We start from the raw sequence: 22314 nt of genomic DNA on the forward strand, positions 1-22314 counted from the left end.
AGCGGTTCTATTCATTGGAGCTGAATTCATCTGCGAAGTTCATTCACCTCATCTGCTGGATTCTACGGTGCATTTCAGCGGCTTCTCCCCCTCTGCACCCGTGGAGTGCAAAGAATGCCCCTGGGAGCTTGGGCAGAACAACCAAAAGAGTATATTCTAAAAGAGTATATTTTCTTTCTAAAAGAGTGGCACACAGGGAACGTCTTTTTAAAGATGTCTTTCCATTTGTGTGTTATTCCTGGTTGCGGTCATTATCTCTCCACTTCTGACGGCCACGATCGCTGTCTTATGTGTCTGGGCGCTGCCTACGCGGAGACATCATTCGTGGATGGGTCTTGTCCTCATTGCGAGAACATGACCATGGCAACGTTGCGGTCGCGGCTTGCATTCGTAAGAAAGCAAGCCACCCCAGCGGCTCCTCGCCTCGGTCCTTCTACCTATGGGTATGAGGCTGTGCCGGTTAGCACTGGGGGCAATTTGGGGACCTCAATGGGACCACCTCTGCCGGGTATCCCCCCACGGACCTCCCATTCCCCAGCACGCTCGCTTGCCCCGGTCGGGGGCTCGGACGAGTTCGCCGGCTCATCTCAGGGCAAGTTCGACCTCTTGTTCGGAGCCTGGGAAGAAGACGAGTTATCGAGCGCAGTATCGGAGAGCGGGCTCGTCCAGTCGGATGCAGAGGCTTCGACTGGGCTTCCTCCTTCGGGAATGGTCGCCCAGTCCCAGGCCGATGCAGAAATGATAGACATGCTTTCTCAGGCGGCCACGAGTGTCGGGCTAGAGTGGAATCCTCCACTCTCCCCTGAATCCTCGCGGCTCGATGATTGATTCCTGGGCCCCCATTCCTTTCTTCCCAGAAGTGCATGAGGAGCTGACAAGATCGTGGGAGGCACCTTTTACTGCCTGGTCCCGATCTTTCAGCTCCCCCGCTCTCGCTACCCTCGATGGTGGAGCGGCCAGGGGATATTTGGTGATCCCCCAGGTGGATAAGGCACTCGCAGTGCACCTGTGTCCGCAGAGCGCTGCCACCTGGCGCGGGCGCATGAAGCTCCCATCCAGGGCCTGTAGGTTTATGTCGTCCCTGATGGCTCAGGCCTACGGTGCCGCTGGACAAGCCCCCTCTACCCTGCACTCCATGGCTCTCCTGAAAGTAAACCAAGCCAAGGCGCTAAAAGAACTGCACGAGAGTAGTTCTGACCCGGGATTGATGCAGGAACTGCGCTCTGTGACCAACCTCGCTCTCTGGGCGACGAAGGTCATGGCGCGGTCTCTCGGGCAGGCAATGTCCACCCTGGTTGTCCAGGAGTGCCACCTTTGGCTCAACTTGGTTGAGATGCGAGAGGCTAACAAGGCACGGTTCCTTGATGCCCCCATCTCCCAGGTTGGCCTATTTGGCGACACCGTCGAGGACTTTGCCCAGCAGTTCTCTGTGGTGAAGCAGCAGACAGAGGCCATACAACACATCCTGCCCTGGCGTGGCTCAAGACCCTGCACCCCGTCTGCTCATTGCCAAGGGCGTCCTCCTGCAACAACAAAACCGGCTCCGCCACAGCCCGCCCGTGGCCCGGCCTCGGCGTGGAGCCCAACATAGGAAGCACACACCACCCGTCTCACGGCCGGCCACTAAGAACCCGAGGAAGGCTTCGAAGCACCCCTGAGATGGGCAACCCAGGGGCAAGGAGACCCACTTCTCTGGAGCTGGTGAGCAGACCACTCCATCCCCCGGTGGAGGGCCGGGAGGAGAATCTTTTTTGTTTAAATTTAATTTAATTTCTTGTACCCTAGGTCACATGTCCGGTGCACACGGCCGTCATCACGACCACCGTCCCATCTTTGCAGGCATGGCGCTCCAGCGGCGGTCCCCCCACCCCTGTGCGCCCAGCTGTGCCACAAACACGCCCACACGGAATTGGGTCCAGTGGACAATAGGGACGAGACTCCTCCTCCCCCCTCCACGGCCAATCTTTTGGTGGGCGGCAGGAGCCAGGTAAGTGCTTCAATGTCCCTGGACTCAGCACAGCCACGGGGCTCGAATCCCCTCGACGTGGCACATCGAGCTCCGCCCTGCCGCGAGGCCCCACCCACGGTATGTCCGAAGTGATCATTCCCTTGGTACCCCTCGCCTGGAGTTTGGGCGCGTGGCTCGCGCTTTCCAACCCGTCGCGATGGCTGACCCGGACAGTCCGACCCGGCAATGCGATTCAGTTTGCCAGGCGCCCGCCCAGGTTCAGCAGCGTCTGCTTCACCTCGGTGAAGGGCGAGAACGGCGCTACCTTGCGTGCGGAGATCGCTACCCTTCTGCACAAGGGCGCGATAGAGCCTGTCCCTCCAGCCGAGATGAAGAAAGGGTTCTACAGCCCTTACTTCATCGTACCGAAGAAAGGCGGTGGGTTGCGACCAATCCTGGACCTGCCAGTTCTGAACCGGGCTTTGCACAGAATCCCATTCAAGATGCTGACACAAAAATGCATTCTAGAGAGCGTCCAGCATCAAGATTAGTTTGCGGCGGTAGACGTGAGACGTGATGCGTACTTCCACGTCTCGGTCTTACCTCGACACAGACCCTTCCTGCGGTTTGCCTTCGAAGGCCAGGCATACCAGTACAAGGTCCTCCCCTACGGCCTGTCCTTGTCCCCTCGCATCTTTGCGAAGGTCGGAGAGGCGGCCCTTGCCCCGCTAAAGGAAGTGGGCATCCTCAACTATCTCGACGACTGGCTAATCCTAGCTCACCCTCGAGAGTTGCTGTGCACACACAGGGACCTCATGCTCCGGCACCTCAGCCAACTGGGGCTTCAGGTCAACTGGGAAAAGAGCAAGCTCTCCCCGGTTCAGAGCATTTCTTTTCTCGGTTTGGAGTTGGACTCAGTCTCGATGACAGCGCACCTCACGAACGAGCGCACAGTTGGTGCTGAACTGTCTGAAGGTGTTCAGATGGAGGACAGCAGTTCCACTGAAACTTTTTTAGAGGCTCCTGGGGCATATGACATCCTCAGCGGTGGCCACACCACTCGGGTTGATGCATATGAGACCGCTTCAGCACTGGCTTCAGACTCGAGTCCTGAGATGGGCATGGTGCCGCGGGACACATCGCGTGATCATCACGCCAATCTGTCGCCACCTCTTCAGCCCCTGGTCCGACCTTGCATTTCTACGGGCAGGGGTTCCCCTAGAGCATGTCTCCAGGCGCGTTGTGGTTACAACAGACGCCTCCAAGATGGGCTGGGGTGCCGTATGCAACGGGCACACAGCCGTCGGCTCCTGGACTGGCCTGCGGCTGCGTTGGCACATCAACTGCCTAGAGTTGTTGGCAGTACTGCTCGCCCTGGTCCGGACAGGCAACACAGCGACGGTAGTGTACATCAACCATCAAGGCGGTCTACGCTCCCGTTGCATGTCACAACTCACCTGCTGTCTCCTCCTCTGGAGTCAGCAGCGCCTCAAGTCGCTACGAGCCACTCACATCCTGGGCGATCTCAGCACCGCAGTGGACGCGCTGTCACGTCAGGTTACCTCAGGGGAGAGTGGAGAGTCCACCCTCAGGTGGTCCAGCTGATTTGGAATCAAATCGGACGAGCACAGGTAGACCTGTTTGCTTCCCGGGAATCCTCCCACTGCCCGCTTTGGTATGCCCTGACCGAGGCACCCCTAGGTATAGATGCGCTGGCACACAGCTGGCCCCCTGGACTACACAAATACGTGTTTCCCCCAGTGAGCCTACTTGCACAGACCCTATGCAAGGTCAGGGAGGATGAGGAGCAGATCATCCTAGTAGCACCCTACTGGCTAGGTTGGGTTCGCCCACTGGGGAATTCGCCCCCCGGCGAATTCCCCTGAGGAAGGACCTTCTTTCTCAGGGATGGTGCACCATCTGGCACCCGCGACCAGACCTCTGGAATCTCCATGTCTGGCCCCTGGATGGGATGCAGAAGACCTAAGTGGCCTACCACCCACGGTGGTAGACACGATCACTCAGGCTAGGGCTCCCTCTATGAGGCGCCTGTATGCCTTGAAGTGGCGTCTCTTCGATAAGTGGTGTTCTTCCCGACGCGATGACCCCCAGAGATGCGCAGTCGGATCGGTGCTTTCCTTCCTGCAGGAGAGGCTGGAGGGGCGGCTGTCCCCCTCCACCCTGAAGGTGTATGTAGCCGCTATTTCGGCTCATCATGATGCAGTAGATGGTAAGTACTTGGGGAAGCACGACTTGATCATCAGGTTCCTGAGAGGTGCTAGGAGGTTGAATCCCTCCAGACCACGCCTCATCCCCTCGTGGGACCTCTCTGTAGTCCTTCGGGGTCTACAGGCAGCTCCCTTTGAGCCCTTGGAGTCAGCTGAGCTTAAGGCACTCTCTTTGAAGACTGCCCTCCTGACTGCGCTCACTTCCATCAAAAGGGTAGGGGACCTTCAGGAGTTCTCTGTCAGCGAATTGTGCCTGGAGTTTGGTCCGGGTTACTCTCACATGATCCTGAGACCCCGACCAAGCTATGTGCCCAAGGTTCCCACGACCCCTTTTAGGGATCAGGTGGTGAACCTGCAAGCGCTGCCCCAGGAGGAGGCAGACCCAGCCTTGGTGTTGCCGTGTCCAGTGCGAGCTTTACGCATCTATCTGAATCACACGCAGAGCCTTAGAAGCTCCGAGCAGCTCTTTGTCTGTTTGGTGGACAGCGGAAAAGAAGCGCTGTCTCCAAACAGAGGATCGCCCACTGGGTCATTGACGCCATCGCGATGGCATATCAGGCTCAGGACGTGCCACCCCCTGAGGTGAAAACGTGCACTCTTGACTCCCAGTCATGTTCACAGACTGTGATCCCTGGATGACTTTCCTCCTTAGCCCTCTGGCAGTTGAGTTTGCAGAGAAACTCGCTGACCAGCCCAGTACATGCGCTAATGAGCCCCTGTTCTGAGGTAGGTGCTCCACATGTGCTGATTCCCCGAAGGTGACCCCATGTGATATCTTCCACAAAATAGTTTCCCTGTCGGCAAACTGCGTCTTCCTTGGGTTCAGATAGTCGTGGCATTTTTTATAGGGACCCCTAGTGTCACTACATCGACACAATGTTGAGTGAGTGACAGATAGGGAACGTCCTGGTTACTTTCGTAACCTCCGTTCCCTGATGGAGGGAACAAGATGTTGTGTCCCTCTTGCCACAATGCTGAACTACCCGCTGAAATGGCCGGGACCTGATCTCGGCACCCAGGGGTATTCTCTGCACTCCACGGGTGCAGAGGGGGAGAAGCCGCTGAAATGCGCCATAGAATCCAGCAGATGAGGTGAATGAACTTCGCGGATGAATTCAGCTTCAATGAATAGAACCGCTCGGCTCCGAAGAGAAAACCTGAATGAGTGGTTGCATACCAGATCCTTTTATAGCCGTATGTCTGGGGGAGTGGCATGCAAATTCCACTCGCCAATTCTCACTGGCCTTTTTTCAAAAAAGCAGAGGTGTTTGGGGCTCACAAGAGTGACCCCTAGTGTCACTACATCGACACAACGTCTCGTTCCCTCCATCAGGGTACGGAGGTTACGAAAGTAACCAGGACATTTTCTCTATATAAACAGTACTTTGCAGATCCTTCACATCCCTTTCTGGTATCCTTGCATGTATTGTACAAAAGTGACTGGATTAACTGTCTTTAGACTGTCATGACACTGAAGTTGAACAACTGGGTATACAGTATATGTTGTTATGTATATGTAATGTTTATGTACTCTATATGTATATTTACACTCATTGACCACTTTATTAGATACACCTGTACACATACTTCTTCATGCGATTATCTAATCAGCCAATCGTGTGGCAGCAATGCAATGCATAAAATCATGCAGATACGGGTCAGGAGCTTCAGTTAATGGTCACATCAACCAACAGTCTCTAGAATTTACTCAGAATGGTGCCAAAAACAAAAAACAACCAGTTAGGGGCAGTTCTGTGGATGGAAACGCCTTGTTGATGAGAGAGGTCAACAGAGAATGGCCAGACTGGTTCGAACTGACAAAGTCTACAGTAACTCAGATAACCATTCTGTACAATTGTGGTGAGAAGAATAGCATCTCAGAATGCACAACATGTCAAACCTTGAGGCAGATGGGCTACAAAAGCAGAAGAACATGTCGGGCACTTTATTAGGACTATAGTGTTTCAAATAAAGTGCTCAGTGAGTGTGTGTTGGCTATATTTTTAAAACAGCATGTAATTCAACGTTTATTGTTTTGCCGCATCATAAGTGCTTCACTGTAACTGCAATTATTGCTTTTTTATGATTAAACTGGTGCTTGAGTCAAAATAAAACTCTTTTTTTTTAATCGACATTATGCCACAAACACTTAAAAGAGCTTAAATCTGATGTTTTTAATTTTTCCTATGTTAAAATACTTTCTCCAATTCCATCTTAAAATGTTGAGATAATTATAAGTAGTAATATTAGTAGGCTGATTTCCCTGAAAAATCTAAACACTGCGTCTTGCTGTCAAACACTGTCTATTTGTTCGGCCAGACACAGCAAAATCAGCTCAACCAATGGCGCGAGTTTGGGGTTGGAATATCTGTTTTTTTGAGCAATGGGAGACAGAGGGTGTTTTGTAAATCTGTTTGAAAACAATGTTTATTTCTGCAATTTAAAAAAAGCATAGTGCTTTTCACCATACACATTTAAAAAAAAAAAAGCAATTCTGTTTGGTGATGCTAGTGTGGCAGAAATTACACACTTTAGCTTTAACTTGCATTGAACCTGGAACATTACTTAAAACATTGTGTTAAGTTTGGAATGACTTGAAATATTTTATGTATATGTGGTACACTGACTTGTTGATGGAGTGCAGAAGGTAGAGATGACAGGCTACTGTTGAACTGCACTCTACTATATTTCCTGAAAGAGAGAACAACAACACACACTCTATAAATCTGACAGTCTTTTGAGTTTTTACGCAAGAAAAGGAACAGTAGTGTTGAATTCGTGACTGTCTATATTTCATACAAGAGCAGATTATATTCACCTATCAAATGGCAGTTTTTTAAACTCATTTTCCTTCACATAATCTATCACCTGCTTCTGTGTCCGGCCACTGCAGAAAAGAGGGGGATGAGGTTGTTATTAATGCAACTGAATAGATGACATGTTTTCAAAAACAAAACAATGTACAAAATTGCCATTCTGCTAAGGGGTCATATTATGGAAAAATTGAATTTCCCTTGCCGTTTTGAAGTACAAGAGTTCAATGTACACTGTAAACATACTGTAACTTAAAGAACTCATAATGTCCTCTCCAGTCTAAAAAGATTTATTCACTCTAAGCTACAAAAAGTCTTATTAGTATTACATATTTCCACAACTTAATTCGGCAACATTAAGAAAATGTGGCGTACGTTTATTTTAACTTTATTTTTTTCCCATTCATTTCAGTCTGTTCTTGATAGTACCTGTTGCATATTTCAGCACATATTGAAAGACTGCAATGAGATTGTTTTTAATAGGCAGTTAAAAACTACACTGGACCCAACAGCAGACCTGCAAGCCATAAGTAAACATTGTTACATATTTTTTTATGTTATGGGGGTGTTTAAATAGAAGTCTTGAAGGTAGAGTTGCGAAAATGGCCTGTTTATTTCTAAGGGTTAGAGAGAGGGTGAAAAAACTAAATTACAACAGTTTTGGGGGGCAAGAAACGATGAGGAAAACTGTAAGAGGACTCCAGGAAAAAAAAAAGTGATCCTTTAAATAAACGCAAACATAAATAGCAACAAATTAGTCTGTACAAAAATATCCATAGACAAATGAAGCTCAAAGAGACTTTTCAGCTGGTATAGTACCTGAACCTGAATGAAGAGCCCCTGCTGAACAGCACTGGTTTGGGTTTGGGTCTGGGCTCTTCAAATAGCCTGAAGAAGGCATGATACTCCACACAGATCTTCCAGAACACTTTACAGCAGTCGCGACTCGCCATCAAGAACTCCAGAGTATCTTGATTAACATTCTGCTGCAGGACGAGACAGAGAGAGACACCACATTATAACTGACAGAACCACTGGCCCATCCGTCTCAAATGATTCGATCACAGGTGATCAGACGAGACAGACTGGCGTTTAGACCTGCGGTGCAAAAAATATTTTTCTTAGGGTATTTTGGTCTTGTTTTCCCTTATTCCTTGTTTGTTTTATTTAACGCTGTCTACTTTTAATTGGATCACCTGAGTCATATGTGAATAAGAGGTGCGAACAGGGTCTAATATAACAATAAATTCATTTTTAAACAGTAATATGAAGCTATAGTGTAAACAAACCCATGTACAAATAGAAATAAGACTCACACTAGGGTCTGCTCTCAGTTTGATAAGGAACCTCCTTCTCTTGAAACTCAGCTTGCGTACTTTTGACCAGTTAAATTTGTTGATCCTTGTGTGTCCCTGAGTGAAACACAACTCATGTCATGTAAAGCACTCTTTTATTGGTATATGATTGTGTGAGTGTAGGTTTGCATGTACCTGAAACACAAGGACGCCACTGTGTGCTGCAGCCAGACTGAGTCTTGTTCCCTCTCTGTCTTTAGCCGGGTGGAGTCGGATGCCGTACATCTCCAACTTGCACGACACCTCCAGCAATCGGTTGTCTGACTCTGCTGGAGTCTGCCCACTGAAACACACAAACACACTCTTTATAACACTGTTTGATTTTTTTTTTTTTTGTCTTGTGCTAACCCTAAACCTTAAACATATCTATTCTCTGTAACTGTATTTGGGAAATCAAGGGATAGTTCACCCCCAAATTAAAATCTGTTAATTTACTAACCCTCACGTCGTTACAAACCTGTCTGACTTCATTTCTACAGTGGAATACAAAAGGATATATATGTACAGCAGAATGTTCAGAGACTTTTTTCATTACGCTTTTAAAATCACATTCAATTTGAATATGGCGCATCAAAGTGCATCATACAAGATGCAAGACATACATGAACCAAATATGTTTGACATTATGACAAACCTTGCGTGACGAGTATTGTTGTGGCATATTTACATGGATTTGCGAGCATGAATAAGATTTGACAACTAAAATAGAGGTGAAGATGTTCAGTGAAAATTAGGGCTGTCAATCAAATTACATTTTTAACTGAAGGCATTATGAAATGCTAACTAATTAATCAAATGCATCGCATATCAGTATTTGCTGCAAAAGGCCCCAAAATACTGTATATACTGTATAATTCAATAAAATATCAATATTATATTTATAATCCATATTTTATTTCAGATATTGAGATTAAAATATATTGCATTGTTGTGGCAGATGAGTAAAGCATTGATTAGATGATACAAAAAGTTGCTTTAGAAGTCAATATATAGTTTGTTTTATTCCCATATAATTGAACATAAGTCTACAGTCAACAGCAATCCATTTAGCAACTGAATTGGTCAATGTGTCCAGTTCTCACAGGACGCGGTTTTCCGTTCCATCTGTACTATTTTTAATAGCACAGGTCTGTGTACATATGTGTCAGATGGGCACTTATGGAGTGTCTAACTGATTTTCACTGCATATACGCAGCATTTTAAGGACACTGTGTCAAGTTAAAAGTAGTTGAAACTTTGAAAATCACGTCAAGACATCCCTGCATTCTGTTGGCTTCATCCAGCTGTCAAGAACGCATCCTGTGTGAATCGCTCTCATTCTGTTGCTCCGCTGCTTGTAAGGTTTGTTGAGGCACGTTGACTGTCCCCTGCTGATGCAGCTCGTAAAAAAGGCGAAGTTATATGTACTTCAAGCATTAATTGCTCCAATGGTAGAAAAAATACTTAATTATGTACAGGTCAGGAGGAATGTTATTTTTAATAGTATTAATCACACTAAATTAACACATTAATCTGAAAGGCCTATGAGTAATGATTTAAATTACAGTCTTTTCTTCACACAAAGCTGTCGTATTGATTCAGAGGACTTGGAATATAGTGCATGAATCATACGGACTACTTTTATGCCACTGGTGCATTTTTGTCATTTTAGAGCTCAACAGCCTCAGTTCCCATCCACTTTCATTGTATGGAAAAGAGCAGCTCATTCCGCAGTATTTATTTTGTGTGCCAAGAAAGAAAGAAGTCATGCGGGTTTGGAATGACAGTGAGTAAATTATGACAGAATTCAAATTTATATGTGAAATATTGATTTTAATTCCAGCTTTGTTGTGTTTTTGGATGCTGGCTTCTTAACTAGCATAACCAGCTTCAAAAGAAAGACCATGCTTGTCAACCAGATTCAACAGTCCAGTTTTCCAGGTGAACAGTACGGTTATACTGTTCCACCAGCTAGACCAGTACCACCAGCAATAACCTTCAAAAACCAGCCTGGACCAGCTTTGAAAAACTTTCTAGTCCAAGCTGGTCTTTTTAGCTGAGGGGTCAGTGCATCTGCACATCACAGATCCACCAACACAGCATTCAGAAAGCAGCTGCTTTGACCACTTGTGTTGTTTGTAACATGAACTGTTGGAAGAAGCTGAACTTCAGTGCTCCTGGCAGAAAGTTTCTTACATTTATACTCACACATTCAAGACTTGTTCACAATAAGAGCGAATAATTGTTGCATATAAGATATTGAATCAAAGCAATGCAGTACAATGGACCAATTCCCACAGGGGATGACAATTCAGACAGAATCAGGTTTGATTTTTTTTAAAAAAGTAGGTCCATTTTTTGGGACATGTATCTGGAACCAGTATTCCACATAGATATTGTTGGTCTACAAGTACTAGGAACATATAATAAAAGCTATAACGTTTGCAAAATTCAATGAAAGTGAATGCCGACTGAGGCTAAAATTCTGCCTAACATAGTCATCGGGGGTATTTACACTTGGTCACTTCATGCACTTTTACTGATCAGATAACTATATGATCATGAAAATACCAAGTGTAAATGACCTCCAAGACATTTAGGAGACGGATATAAATCCAATCACACAAGTCGCATTCCATTTGAGACTTGTTCAATGGATCTGGCTATTCAAGCTACACATGTAAACTTTACTCCACGCAAACAGCGCTATGTCAGCATGGGGAAAATGTGAAACATAACAGCTGCTACCGAGTATTTGCAAAGGGCTCCCGTCACGCAATAAATAATACCATATTTAGAAATGGATGCACACTGTAGGAGAGACATAACTTTATTTTATTTTTATTGTTCTTTATTATTTTTATTTATTTTATTTTTCTTGATTTATTTAATGCAGATGGCTGACAAAACTGAAACTAAACACTGACAATGAGCGCAGCTGACACATATGGACACATCTTACCTACAACAAGCAAAGTCACTTGGAATCAAATAATAAATCACATCTTTTAAATTCTCTGCCCGATATTAGCATAATCACAGAAGTAAATGCAGATTTATTTGCATAAGGCATGCAAATTAAAGGTGGGATTTATGTGTGTTTGGCAGTCAGAGACACTTTTATGTTGTCAAGTGTAAATGAAATGTGCTTAATCAAGAGGATAGCAATCCAATCAGTAAAAACGCATGAAGTGACCAAGTGTAAACACCCCCACATTGGTTTGGAACAAAATGAGGGAGAGTAAATGATGATAGCATTTTCAATTTTGGTGAACTAACTCTTTAACACACACATGAAGTACAGTCTGTGTGTATGTGCATTTGTGTGTTTTGCCTGCGAAACTCACACATGTTTATGGTGGAACTCCATGATTTTGTCCATCAGGGCCATCTGATCAGGAATGTAGTTGGTGTTGAGCAGATGTTGTCTACATGTTGTCTCTTCAAAATCACCAATCTCAGCTAAATAAACACACACAAACACACACAGTGTCACCATGAGTATTTGACTGACAGAGATTGAAGACAGAGAGAGGAAGACAACAAATAAGAAAAAATAACAGGATAGATAACGTCCAGAAACAATGAAAAAAGACAAGAAATATATCACTCAAAAGTGAATCCAAATAATCCAAATGTATTGTTGGGTTACTATAAGACTGTGTGTTATATATAACATTAAAGTACACAGCATGAAGTATCCATGGCAACACTTCTTCTCCAGTCAGAGTTTTCATTCTTGAATATCTTTAAAAAAAGCAATAAGCCACAAGAGGCCATGCTTTACAGTGAGCCAACCATGGTAAGGGTTGTTGTTAGATTTTACTATGTATTTTACCATGGTAAGAGGTGTCATTAAATCCTCTTAACTACAGTATGTTAAAATCAATGTACTGCACAGCCTAAAGTGGCTTAATGCTTTAATAAAATGGCAGCAATGGCAATATAATAAAAACTCCAATATTTTTGGTATAAAAACATAAAATTTAATAAGTAGTTACATTTATTATATCAATAATCTGAATAATCAATTGATCTGCCAAGTAATATAGTTAATTAACGAAACATTCCGTCTATACTGGATGCGTGTGCCGTGACGTTTTGAGTCAAAAGCAAATCACTCCCATTATTATCAATGATCCTGTCTACACTGAATCCATCCATCTCGCGACAACAGTTAACGGACGCCCCATTCTATTTCTGACTCGCTGCACACACTTGGCATGACAGCTCACAGCTGATTGTCCGTGCAAGTCATCTTTTTAGAAAGTTCGTTTTTACATGTCCAGCGTGGACGGCCTCAAGTCGTTTTGATGCGACATTGGTCACGGCTTGTGTAGACAGGGTATTACTGCAGTATGCCAATTACAGTTGCCAGGCAACGTAGCAACTTGGTGCATTAAAAAGTATTCAACCGATGTGCAATCACAACTGTGCTTAAATCGGCTTTAATGCGGCTTTGAACATGCATGAAACTCATTCAAGCAGATTTTAGAGTCAGGATTATCAGACTTCAGTTTAAACTAGGTCTGTCGATGAAACGCATTAATTTAGTGAAATTAATTATATGAAAAATAATGTGTTAAAAACATTAATGCAATAAATCATGCCTTCTGACCGTACGTGAATTTGTAATAAGGAATTCTCTTAGCATAGGAATAATTCAATCTGTAAGTACCACCTTCTGAATCTGGGTCAGTAGGGGGCAGTCAGCGCAGCCTAAACTTGCACTGGCATCGCACTTCAGGATAGCAGCAGAGATGGGGCCCTGGTGCGCAGGCAGTACAACCTTTCACAGATCAATGCTTTTGCACTCAAAATACAGCTGGACTGAGCACAACAGAATGCAGGCATCTCAAAAAACATTTGACTTTTATCTAGGGCTGTCAATTGATTATAAAATTTAATTGAATTAATTACAGGATGTGCCAATGATTTAATCAAATTAATCACAATTAATCGCAAACCAATACTTTCCCCAAATAAGGGTAATTTAGAATAACTAAAATAATTATAAACATAATATATAGGCCAAGTAAATATCATAATTCATACAGTTCCAAATACATTAGACAATATTGTGGCAACAGACAAGCACAAACATTTTAGACAATACAAAGTGGCTTTAAAAGTGAATAGATCATTTGTTTTATTTCCATATCAACTCTATTATTGACCTACTTTTTTCTGAGCTATTTATTATTGTTGGTCTATGTACTCATGCATCAGATGGATGCTTTTGGAGCATCTCACTTTAGTTGCGTCACATCTCACTACTTTTCAGCATCTCTAGTCATAAGTGCTGTGTTTGTAGGAGGCTGTGTCAAGTTAAAAGTAGTTTGAAACTTTTAGAAACCGAGATCCCTGTTGTGTTGAGTCTAGCTCTCATTGAGTGCGTCGTCTGTGGAAGCAGACTGCAGACTGAATTTTTGAGACTGAGCTGCCTGCTCGCTGGTTTGACGAGACATGTTGCCTGTACAGTTGGTGCTCTGACTGCCCCCTACTGCCCCCTAATGGTAGGAAAATTCCTTATTACGAAATGTATGTACAGTTCAGGGGTAAGAAGCAAGCAATAATATGCTTATATTCAATATTAAAATAGAAGAAACTATAAATGGCCAATTTTTGTATTGTCAATTATTGTAATCAATGCTTCACTTGTGTGCTCCCATAATAATATAATGTATTTGAATGATCTGAATTAATTATATTATGTTTATAATTATTTTTATTTGGGTAGCCTCTCTCAGTAATTACTGATATTTGTGATTAATTGCAATACATTTGATTGATTAATTGGCATACAATGTACTCTAACATTTTTAATCAATTGACAGCCCTAGCATAAAAGCAAATACACACTCACAAACAAACTTGTTCAACTGTCAGCATGACTCACATTGGATGATATGAGATACCAAAAGAGCAGCGCTGGCGTCGCTACAGGTGAGCCGTCCGCTGGCCAGATCCTGCCTGACCTGCAGTGCAAACAAGTACCTAAGAGAAGACAAACATGTGAGGGATGCATGAAAGCCTCTTTTAAAGGGATATATCACACAAAAATGAAAATTCTGTTAATATTTACTCACCCTCATGTCATTCCAAGCTCCTTGGAAGTAAATGCTGTTATTTATTTCCATGGAACAAAAAAAGTAGAACTCTTTCTGATTTAAAAGGAGTTAAAAAAACAACCATAACAGAATCAAACCAGCAGTGCAACAGACTCATGCACTCTATTCAAGTCATATGGACTACTTTTATGACACTGATATGGTGCTTTTTTTGTCTGTTTTGGAGCTTGACAGGTCAGTGTGAACTGTTGTTGTATGGCAAGAACTATGTAAAGATTCTTCAAAAGATTCTACTTTTGAGTTTCAGGTAAAAATGTAAAAACAGCATACAGGTTTGGAATGACAAGAGAATAAAAATTACATCATTTAATTTTGTGGGTGAACTGTCCCTTTAATGAAATGACGGTGGGTGGAGTGATGGTCTCACCTGGTCAGCTCCTCCAGCAGAAGGGAATGATCAGGAGGGAAAAATTTCACAACAAACCGAAGGACGGTGTGCTTGGGCCCTGGATACACACACACAAACAAACACTATGAGATCTAGGGTTAAATTTTTACAGGGCTAGTATGAATGTGTTAGACTCAAAACATTCAGAAATAGAGCATTGTATGTCATGTGGAAACCACAGAGAGATACTAAACACACACACACACACACACACACACACACACACACAGAGCTGTGAGGCCTCTTACGTATGATCTGCTTTCTAATGGGCTTTAGTAAATCCAACCAAACCTGTGGAGTAGAGCACACAGCAGAGATGAGTACAGACCTTTATACAACTGTACCTCTCTACTTACAGTTCATACAGAAGTGTTCCCTGTTTCATTTCTTCTCATTTACCATCCTTCTGTGATGGTCCTGGAACTCTAGGCCAAAATAATCCCCCTCGATGAGGTTGAGATGTGAGCAGACCATTTCAAAGAGAACCCGTCCTGATGATCGTTGCTATTAACAACAGAACAAACACAAACTGTAAACAAACCTTGTACACATAAATACTCAGACAGACATTTGATAACATTTAGTTTAAAGAAAATGAATGCGCATGCGCAATAATGTGTTCATAAAGCCAATCAAATCCTAAAAAAAGGTTTTGTTGTTTTTGGGTGAACTATATCTATAAGAGAGCTGAATTTGGTGAACTATTTCTTTAAGAGTGTTGATTTTTTTGTGAACTATTTCTTTAGCCCTTGTGTTGTGTTCCTCATTTGCTACCAGGGTCAAAATGACTGACCCCTTTAAATGGTTTATGAACCTCACATAATCCATATATTATCACAAAATATTGCATTAGATCTTTTTTCAACTTGATTTCTAGTAACTAGAACAGGTTTTGTAGCTCTTTTTGGAAATTAGTGACAATAGGTCTAAATTACCTAAGCTAATGCGAATGTTTTACATTAAAATTATTATTATTATTATTTATGGATATTTTTACTACATTAAATACCATACATACAATTTTCTGTCCTGTTTACCACACTACTTTGTTTTAATGTTTAACCAGAAATAATTTTTTCGAACTCTTTTATTTTGTTAAAAAGAAATGGCAGAAAGTCACACCTGTGGTGTTCCCGGTCAAAAATGACCGGCCCATTAAAATGTATATAATCTCTCATTATGAATATACTGGTTTTTCAATAGATACTGTTTTAGATCTTTTTGTTAACTTGATTTCTAGTAATTAGAACAGATTTTGTACTTCTTTTTGGAACTTATTTATTCAGGCTTTATTGACCTGAACTTACAAGGGAAAGCCACTGTATATTAGAAAACATCGTTCTTACACTTTGTGAGAATGTGAAAGTTCCCAAAACACATTGATATAATATTAGTCATTTATCCTGTGGGGTCAAGATAGTTCGGAAGTTGCCTGTGTGTGTGTGTGTGTGTGTGTACAGGTCTCACTATATTTGTGAGTGCCAATATTTTTTTTTTTTTAGCAATGTCCTCACTAATATAGTGAAACTTGTTTAAAATCCACTAGTGAGGACATTTTATGTGGTCCTCACTAGTAAAAAAGGCTTACAAATTGGCCAAAACATGTTTAGCTTTAAATCTACTGATGTACAAAGGTTTCTGTGAGGGTTAGGGGACAGAAAATATCATTAGCCTGCTATTAAATCAATGGAAGTTTATGAGATGTCCTCACTAATATAGTGAAACAAACGTGTGTGCGTGTGCAGGTTTGGGTGGTTTACAAGGACATTTTTGTAGGTTACAAACTGGTAATTACAAGGGTATTATGCTATAAATGTGGTTTATGAGGACATTTCTAGTGTCCCCATAATTTAAATCGCTTAAAAAAACATACTAAACGATGTTTTATTGAAAATGTAAAAATGCAGAAAGTTTTTTGTGAGGGTTAGGTTTAGGGGTAGGGTTAGGGTTAGGGGATAGAATCTATAGTTCATACAGCATAAAAATCATTATGTCTATGGAAAGTCCTCATATGGATAGCCGCACCAACGTGTGTGTATGTGTGAATGAGTGAATGTGAAAGTTCCCAAAACACATTGTCATAATATTTGTTCCAATGTTCTTTTGTTCCTATGGAGTCAAGTAATTTTCAGAAAATGCCTGTGATGTCAAAGAATCAAAGAGAGTGTGTGTGTTTATGTTCAAGACTGCATGACATGCACATATGTGGATATCTAATTGTTGGACTAATTTTTTCTTTTTTGTAACTTCATCCATTAATTCCTAATAGCCCGTCATTTCTGACCAGGAACACCACAGGTATGTGTGTTTGTGTGTGTGCACATGTCTGAGGACACACAACCCACACACCCCCACATGTTCTTTGGATTCCCAGGCAACCTCTGAACCTTTGCTGCTTTGGTAAAAATCATACAAAATTTCAGAGCTTCCCTAGAGTGTGTGTGTGTTTGTGTGAGTGTATGTGTGCGGGTGTGTTTATGGTTGTTTGTATGAGTGTGTACACATGTCCGAAGGACTTTATGTGTGCAAGTACACATGCACATGTGCTCATTATATGGTTGGATAGGCTCCTGAACACTTTTTTAATTTATTTTTTATTTTTTATCCCCGCCCGCCATTCCATCTCACAAGACCTGAAGTGGGAGACCCACATTGACTCCATTGTGAAAAAGGCCCAGCAGTGGTTGTACTTCCTTCGCCAGCTGAGGAAATTCAACCTGCCACATGCGCTGCTGATACAGTTTTACTCAGCAGACACCGAGTCTGTCCTCTGCACTTCAGTAACTGTCTGGTTTGGTTCAGCTACGAAATCAGACATCAGAAGACTACAAAGGTCAATTCTAACTGCTGAGAGGATTATTGGTTGCCCCCTGCCCTCCCTTCAAGAATTGTACACTTCCAGAGTGAGGAAAAGAGCTGGAAAAATCACTCTGGACCCCACTCACCCTGCCCACTACCTTTTTGAACTGTTGCCTTCTGGGCGGCACTACAGAGCACTGAGCACCAGAACCGTCAGGCACAGGAACAGTTTTTTCCCTCAGGCTATCCATCTCATGAACAGTTAAAACTGCCCCATTGAGAAATAATTAATGTGCTAAACACAGCTTAGTCTATTTATATTACTTATATAACATACCGTCCCTCTTCTGCCATACATTCCCTTGCATCTGTATATAACAGATTTGTATTAGTATATTGTACATATGTATATATATATATATATATAGTCCTATTGTGTATTTCTATAAATACATTATTTTCTATTCATTTTTTATTTTTATTCTATTTTTTATTATTATCTCTGTCTTGTTGTTGTATTGTTTGTGCACTGGAAGCTTCTGTCACCAAGAAAAATTCCTTGTATATGTAAGCATACTTGGCAAAAAAGCTCATTCTGATTCATTTCCAATGGCCAGTCATTTTGACCAGGAACACAACAGGTGTAACAAAGTGAAATAAATTGTGTTTTTAGATACCATATGTGAACAAAGTCAAGGAATTTTAGTAAAAAATAAATAAATAAATAAATAAACTTGTCGGGTCAAATGGGCTGGGTCGGATTGTTGATTTTTGAGTGAAATATGTCTTTAAGAGAGCTGATTTTTTGGTGAACTATTTTGTTAAGAGAGCTGATTTTGGGTGCCATGGTTGCCTTGGTGACATCATAACCAGGGGGCAAGATTAGTAACTCACCATCTCACTGCACAGAACTGCATCACGAAGAGAGAGAGAGACAGAGCGAGAGGTCAAAAGTAGTGAAATAAACCATAGACAGAGGGATTCATTAACTTAGCCCTGCAGAAACTGGTGTTCAGCGGGTGGAAAATCACCCAGAAAGATTTGTTCAGCCCTCTTGGTTTGCAAGATTTGATACATTTCACACAGACAATCGTGTACAGAAATGTGTACAAAATAGGAAAAGCCTGCCATAGTTACTGCACCTCTGTGTCAGAGCGACAGATTGTCTTTGTCGTGCTCGTGTCTGCCTTTAAGACACATCATCACAAATCACATCATATCACACACAAACACAAACACACACACACACACACACACACGTTTGCGCAGCTATCTAAATGGGGACATCCCATAGACTTCTATTGTTTTTATATTAAAGCTAACTATAATTACTATAAAAAAAAACCTAACCCACACCCTAAATCTAACCCTAACAGAAAAATTCTTGCATTATTAGAATTTTAACAGTTCTAAACACCCTTGCAACCACATACAGTAGCAACGCCCTGGCAATCACAAATAATACCCTAGCATCGTGGTGATGAGTTTTGCATGGTTAAACACCACTCACATTTTTGCCAGCAGATGTAAAACTCTAGTTTCTATTGTACAGATTCAGGTCTCTGACTGAGGAAAAATTGTTGTATTTGGAATGTTGTTAAACTCTGTCAGAAAGCCCAACTTAAAGAATGTGAGATAATTGCTGGATTTTCACCTCAAATGATGCTGTGCAAAGCAAACAGATAGTCCCAAGTGAATGACTGTGGTCACCAACAAGATACACAGAGCTTTCATCATGGCCTGTGGAAGGATCTTTGTGTTTAAAAGTGTGACAGAGAAAACAACGGAAAATCTAAACCCTTCAAGTCTGACCTTCCCACAGACATGACCCAATCAACACAATAAAACTGAGACAATAAGATATTTCACTCCAAACTCTTCATGAAGATGCAAACCTCAACTGCAAGCTCATAGCTGTGTGAGCCACATGACTAGCACCACATTCATATTAATCAGTCTGTTTAGAGTTGCTCAATAACAGGATTTCCCAAACTTTTTTGCTGTAAGTACCCCCACAGCACCATCAGTAAAGCTGAAGTATCCCGTCATCGACACAAAAACAAATATGTGTACAGATGACCAAATATATTTTAAACTTATTATCAGTGCATACTGATAGAAGTCACTTTAATGATCAGGGTATTCATCAAAATTTCCTGATTGATTCTGATCCACAAGCTCTCATTTCAATTCAATTCTGATTCAATTCCGATTAACTTGGGAATATTTCAGTTATAATATTCATTTTGCTTACATATGAAAGAAATGCTGTTAATTATACAGAGGACCTTTTAACTTGGTCCATTGCAAAATATTAATTTTCCAAATTTTATTTTATAATTAGTTTTTCATTATTTTGGTCACATTTTAGCTTTTCAAAAATGTACAAATTCCATGTATTTCATCAATAAATTAAAATTAAAAGAATTAAAAGTCTTGAAATGGCATATTTTATATTGCAAATATACTGTATTTTCTTACGTTTATCGTTTACATGCATAATTTGCACAATTTACAAATATTTTACATTGATATGTAGAACAAGTGCCAGAACAGTAATGTTTCTTCAAGAATGGTGGCAGTTCAGTGAGCGTCTCACATTTTAGTTGAGTACATATTACCGAGACAACCTGGTCTCATAGTGAAAACGTGACTGTATACATTTCTGCTAAACTTGTTATATGTGACTCCAGGTACAATTCCCTTCAGCTTCCAGGAGAAATGAACACTAGAGGTGCTACAACAACTGTGTGTTTTATCAGAGATTATTTAGCAGAGACGGGCCACTTCTATTAAAATGAATGGGAGTAACTGGAACACTCAACCAAGGAGCTCTGAGCACCCAACGGTGAATGGATGTAGAAAGGAAGTCCCGCCTTACAGTTAAAACAGCCAGTCACCTTTTAGATACAGACATCTCCTGTCAATCAACTCTAGAACACGCATGCGCACTAGCTATACGTATTTTTTTTTTTTTTTTGCATAATATGAGGTAAAGAATCACAATTTATGATTCCAGTATTGTCAAATTTTATTGCTGGTTTGAAATATGTTCTTTGATTGTAATCTTGATCAAACTTTTAGGAGATTTTGGTCTTTATCCATTCAAGTAGATAGGAGCTACACTGGCATGACTGGAAATAGCCTCCCGAGAGTGTTCCATAGATGGCCAACAGTGGACTGACTTGCTAGGAGGTCTATTTTTATTCAGTTTCACTCAAATCAGGACTTTAATGGCTGATTATGACTTTATAAATACTTATTTTCTCTCCATTACTCAGAACCTGCTACTTTATAATGTCAACACACTTTTACTCTAATGCATCTTTTGAAAAACAATACATTATAATGCTTGTATTACAGACTCACCTACATATATACACTTATTCCAATATGAATAGCTTGCGCAGTAGCTCATCTGATAGTGCGCCGGATTTAGAGTCAGAGGACTGTGGTTGAAGTCCAGCCATGAACTCAAGCTTACATGTGACATTACAGAGTCAGAAGCAGCATGAAATGAGGTGATTGTGATTTTTTATGTGATTTTTCATTTTTCTAATGCATTTAAAACATTACTGGCTTATTTTTAGGCATTGATAAGGATATATTTTTTAATGTCTCATTTATATTTTAAAACACTATTGGTTATTGTAATGTTTAATGTGTGTGTTCATGTATTTCATGTCTTTTATTTTGAAAAGTTTAGTTCCTGTTTCATGTCATGTGTTCTTAGTCATGTGATTCCTGTTTTCCCTCCATGTTCATGTGTCTTGTTTTCATTGGTTTATTGTTTAATTATCTTGTTTAGAGTTCTGTTTGTTCATTGGCTGGTTCTCCCATGTCCATGTATTTAAACCCTCATGTTTTCCATTGTCCTTTGTGAAGTATTGTACATTTGGTAACATTGTCATGTCTGTTTATGCCAAGTCAAGTGTATGTTAATCAAGTTTATAGTTAAGTTCATGTTTATGTTTCACGTTTACAGTTAGGGTTTTGGATTTCACTTTTGTCAAATAAATTGCACTTGGGTTCTTCATTCATCGTCATTGTCATTGCCAGCAGCTACGTTACAGAAATACTTCACCGACAATGAACCCAGCAATCCAGCTCCTCCGCTTACATTAGGGGAATCGATTCCCCAGGAGGATTATGTTGAGGACTTTTGCGCTGTGGCCTACCAGGTGGCCTATAATGAGGTTGCCCTCAAAGACTGTTTCGGATTTGGACTAAATGAGCCTATCTCCACTTTGATGCCTGGCGGTCGCAGTTCCCTCAGCCTCACTCAGTATATCGACCTTGCCCTGCAGAGCACTGGTTCTATGTTCACTGTGGGGGAGGCGGATGCTGAGCCAGCGTTCCACGTCATGGCCGCTGAGCCAGAGTTCCACGTCATGGCCGCCGAGCCAGAGTTCCACGTCATGGCCACCGAGCCAGAGTTCCACGTCATGGCTGCCGAGCCAGCGCCATCTTTTACCCCAACGCCTCAGCCTGCTCCATGCCACGTCAGAGCCACGCCTCAGCCTGCTCCATGCCATGTCACAGCCACGCCTGAGCCTGCTCCATGCCACGTCACAGCCATGCCTGAGCCTGCTCCATGCCATGTCACAGCCACGCCTGAGCCTGCTCCATGCCACGTCACAGCCACGCCTGAGCCTGCTCCATGCCACGCCTGA

At 42.2% G+C, this 22314-nt stretch overlaps 1 protein-coding gene across 4 annotated transcripts in view; it reads right to left on the minus strand.

Annotated features, from left to right (window-relative positions):
- The window catches only part of LOC127448153 (FERM, ARHGEF and pleckstrin domain-containing protein 1), a 115607-nt gene that overhangs the window by 51555 nt on the left and 41738 nt on the right, over positions 1-22314 (minus strand). For 3 of the 4 annotated variants that reach the window (XM_051710477.1, XM_051710476.1, XM_051710479.1), the window contains exons 3-12: positions 15242-15346; positions 15091-15133; positions 14822-14900; positions 14223-14320; positions 11671-11785; positions 8480-8627; positions 8306-8401; positions 7809-7975; positions 6995-7063; positions 6804-6867 (exon numbers count right to left, since the gene is read on the minus strand). In XM_051710477.1, coding sequence (XP_051566437.1) covers positions 6804-6867; positions 6995-7063; positions 7809-7975; positions 8306-8401; positions 8480-8627; positions 11671-11785; positions 14223-14320; positions 14822-14900; positions 15091-15133; positions 15242-15346 — 984 coding nt within the window. The remainder of the gene's footprint in view (positions 1-6803; positions 6868-6994; positions 7064-7808; positions 7976-8305; positions 8402-8479; positions 8628-11670; positions 11786-14222; positions 14321-14821; positions 14901-15090; positions 15134-15241; positions 15347-22314) is intronic. The other variant, XM_051710478.1, reaches the window with a different exon arrangement.

The sequence above is a fragment of the Myxocyprinus asiaticus genome, chromosome 11 (assembly GCF_019703515.2).
Source record: "Myxocyprinus asiaticus isolate MX2 ecotype Aquarium Trade chromosome 11, UBuf_Myxa_2, whole genome shotgun sequence".
NCBI classification, from domain to species: Eukaryota; Metazoa; Chordata; class Actinopteri; order Cypriniformes; family Catostomidae; genus Myxocyprinus; species Myxocyprinus asiaticus.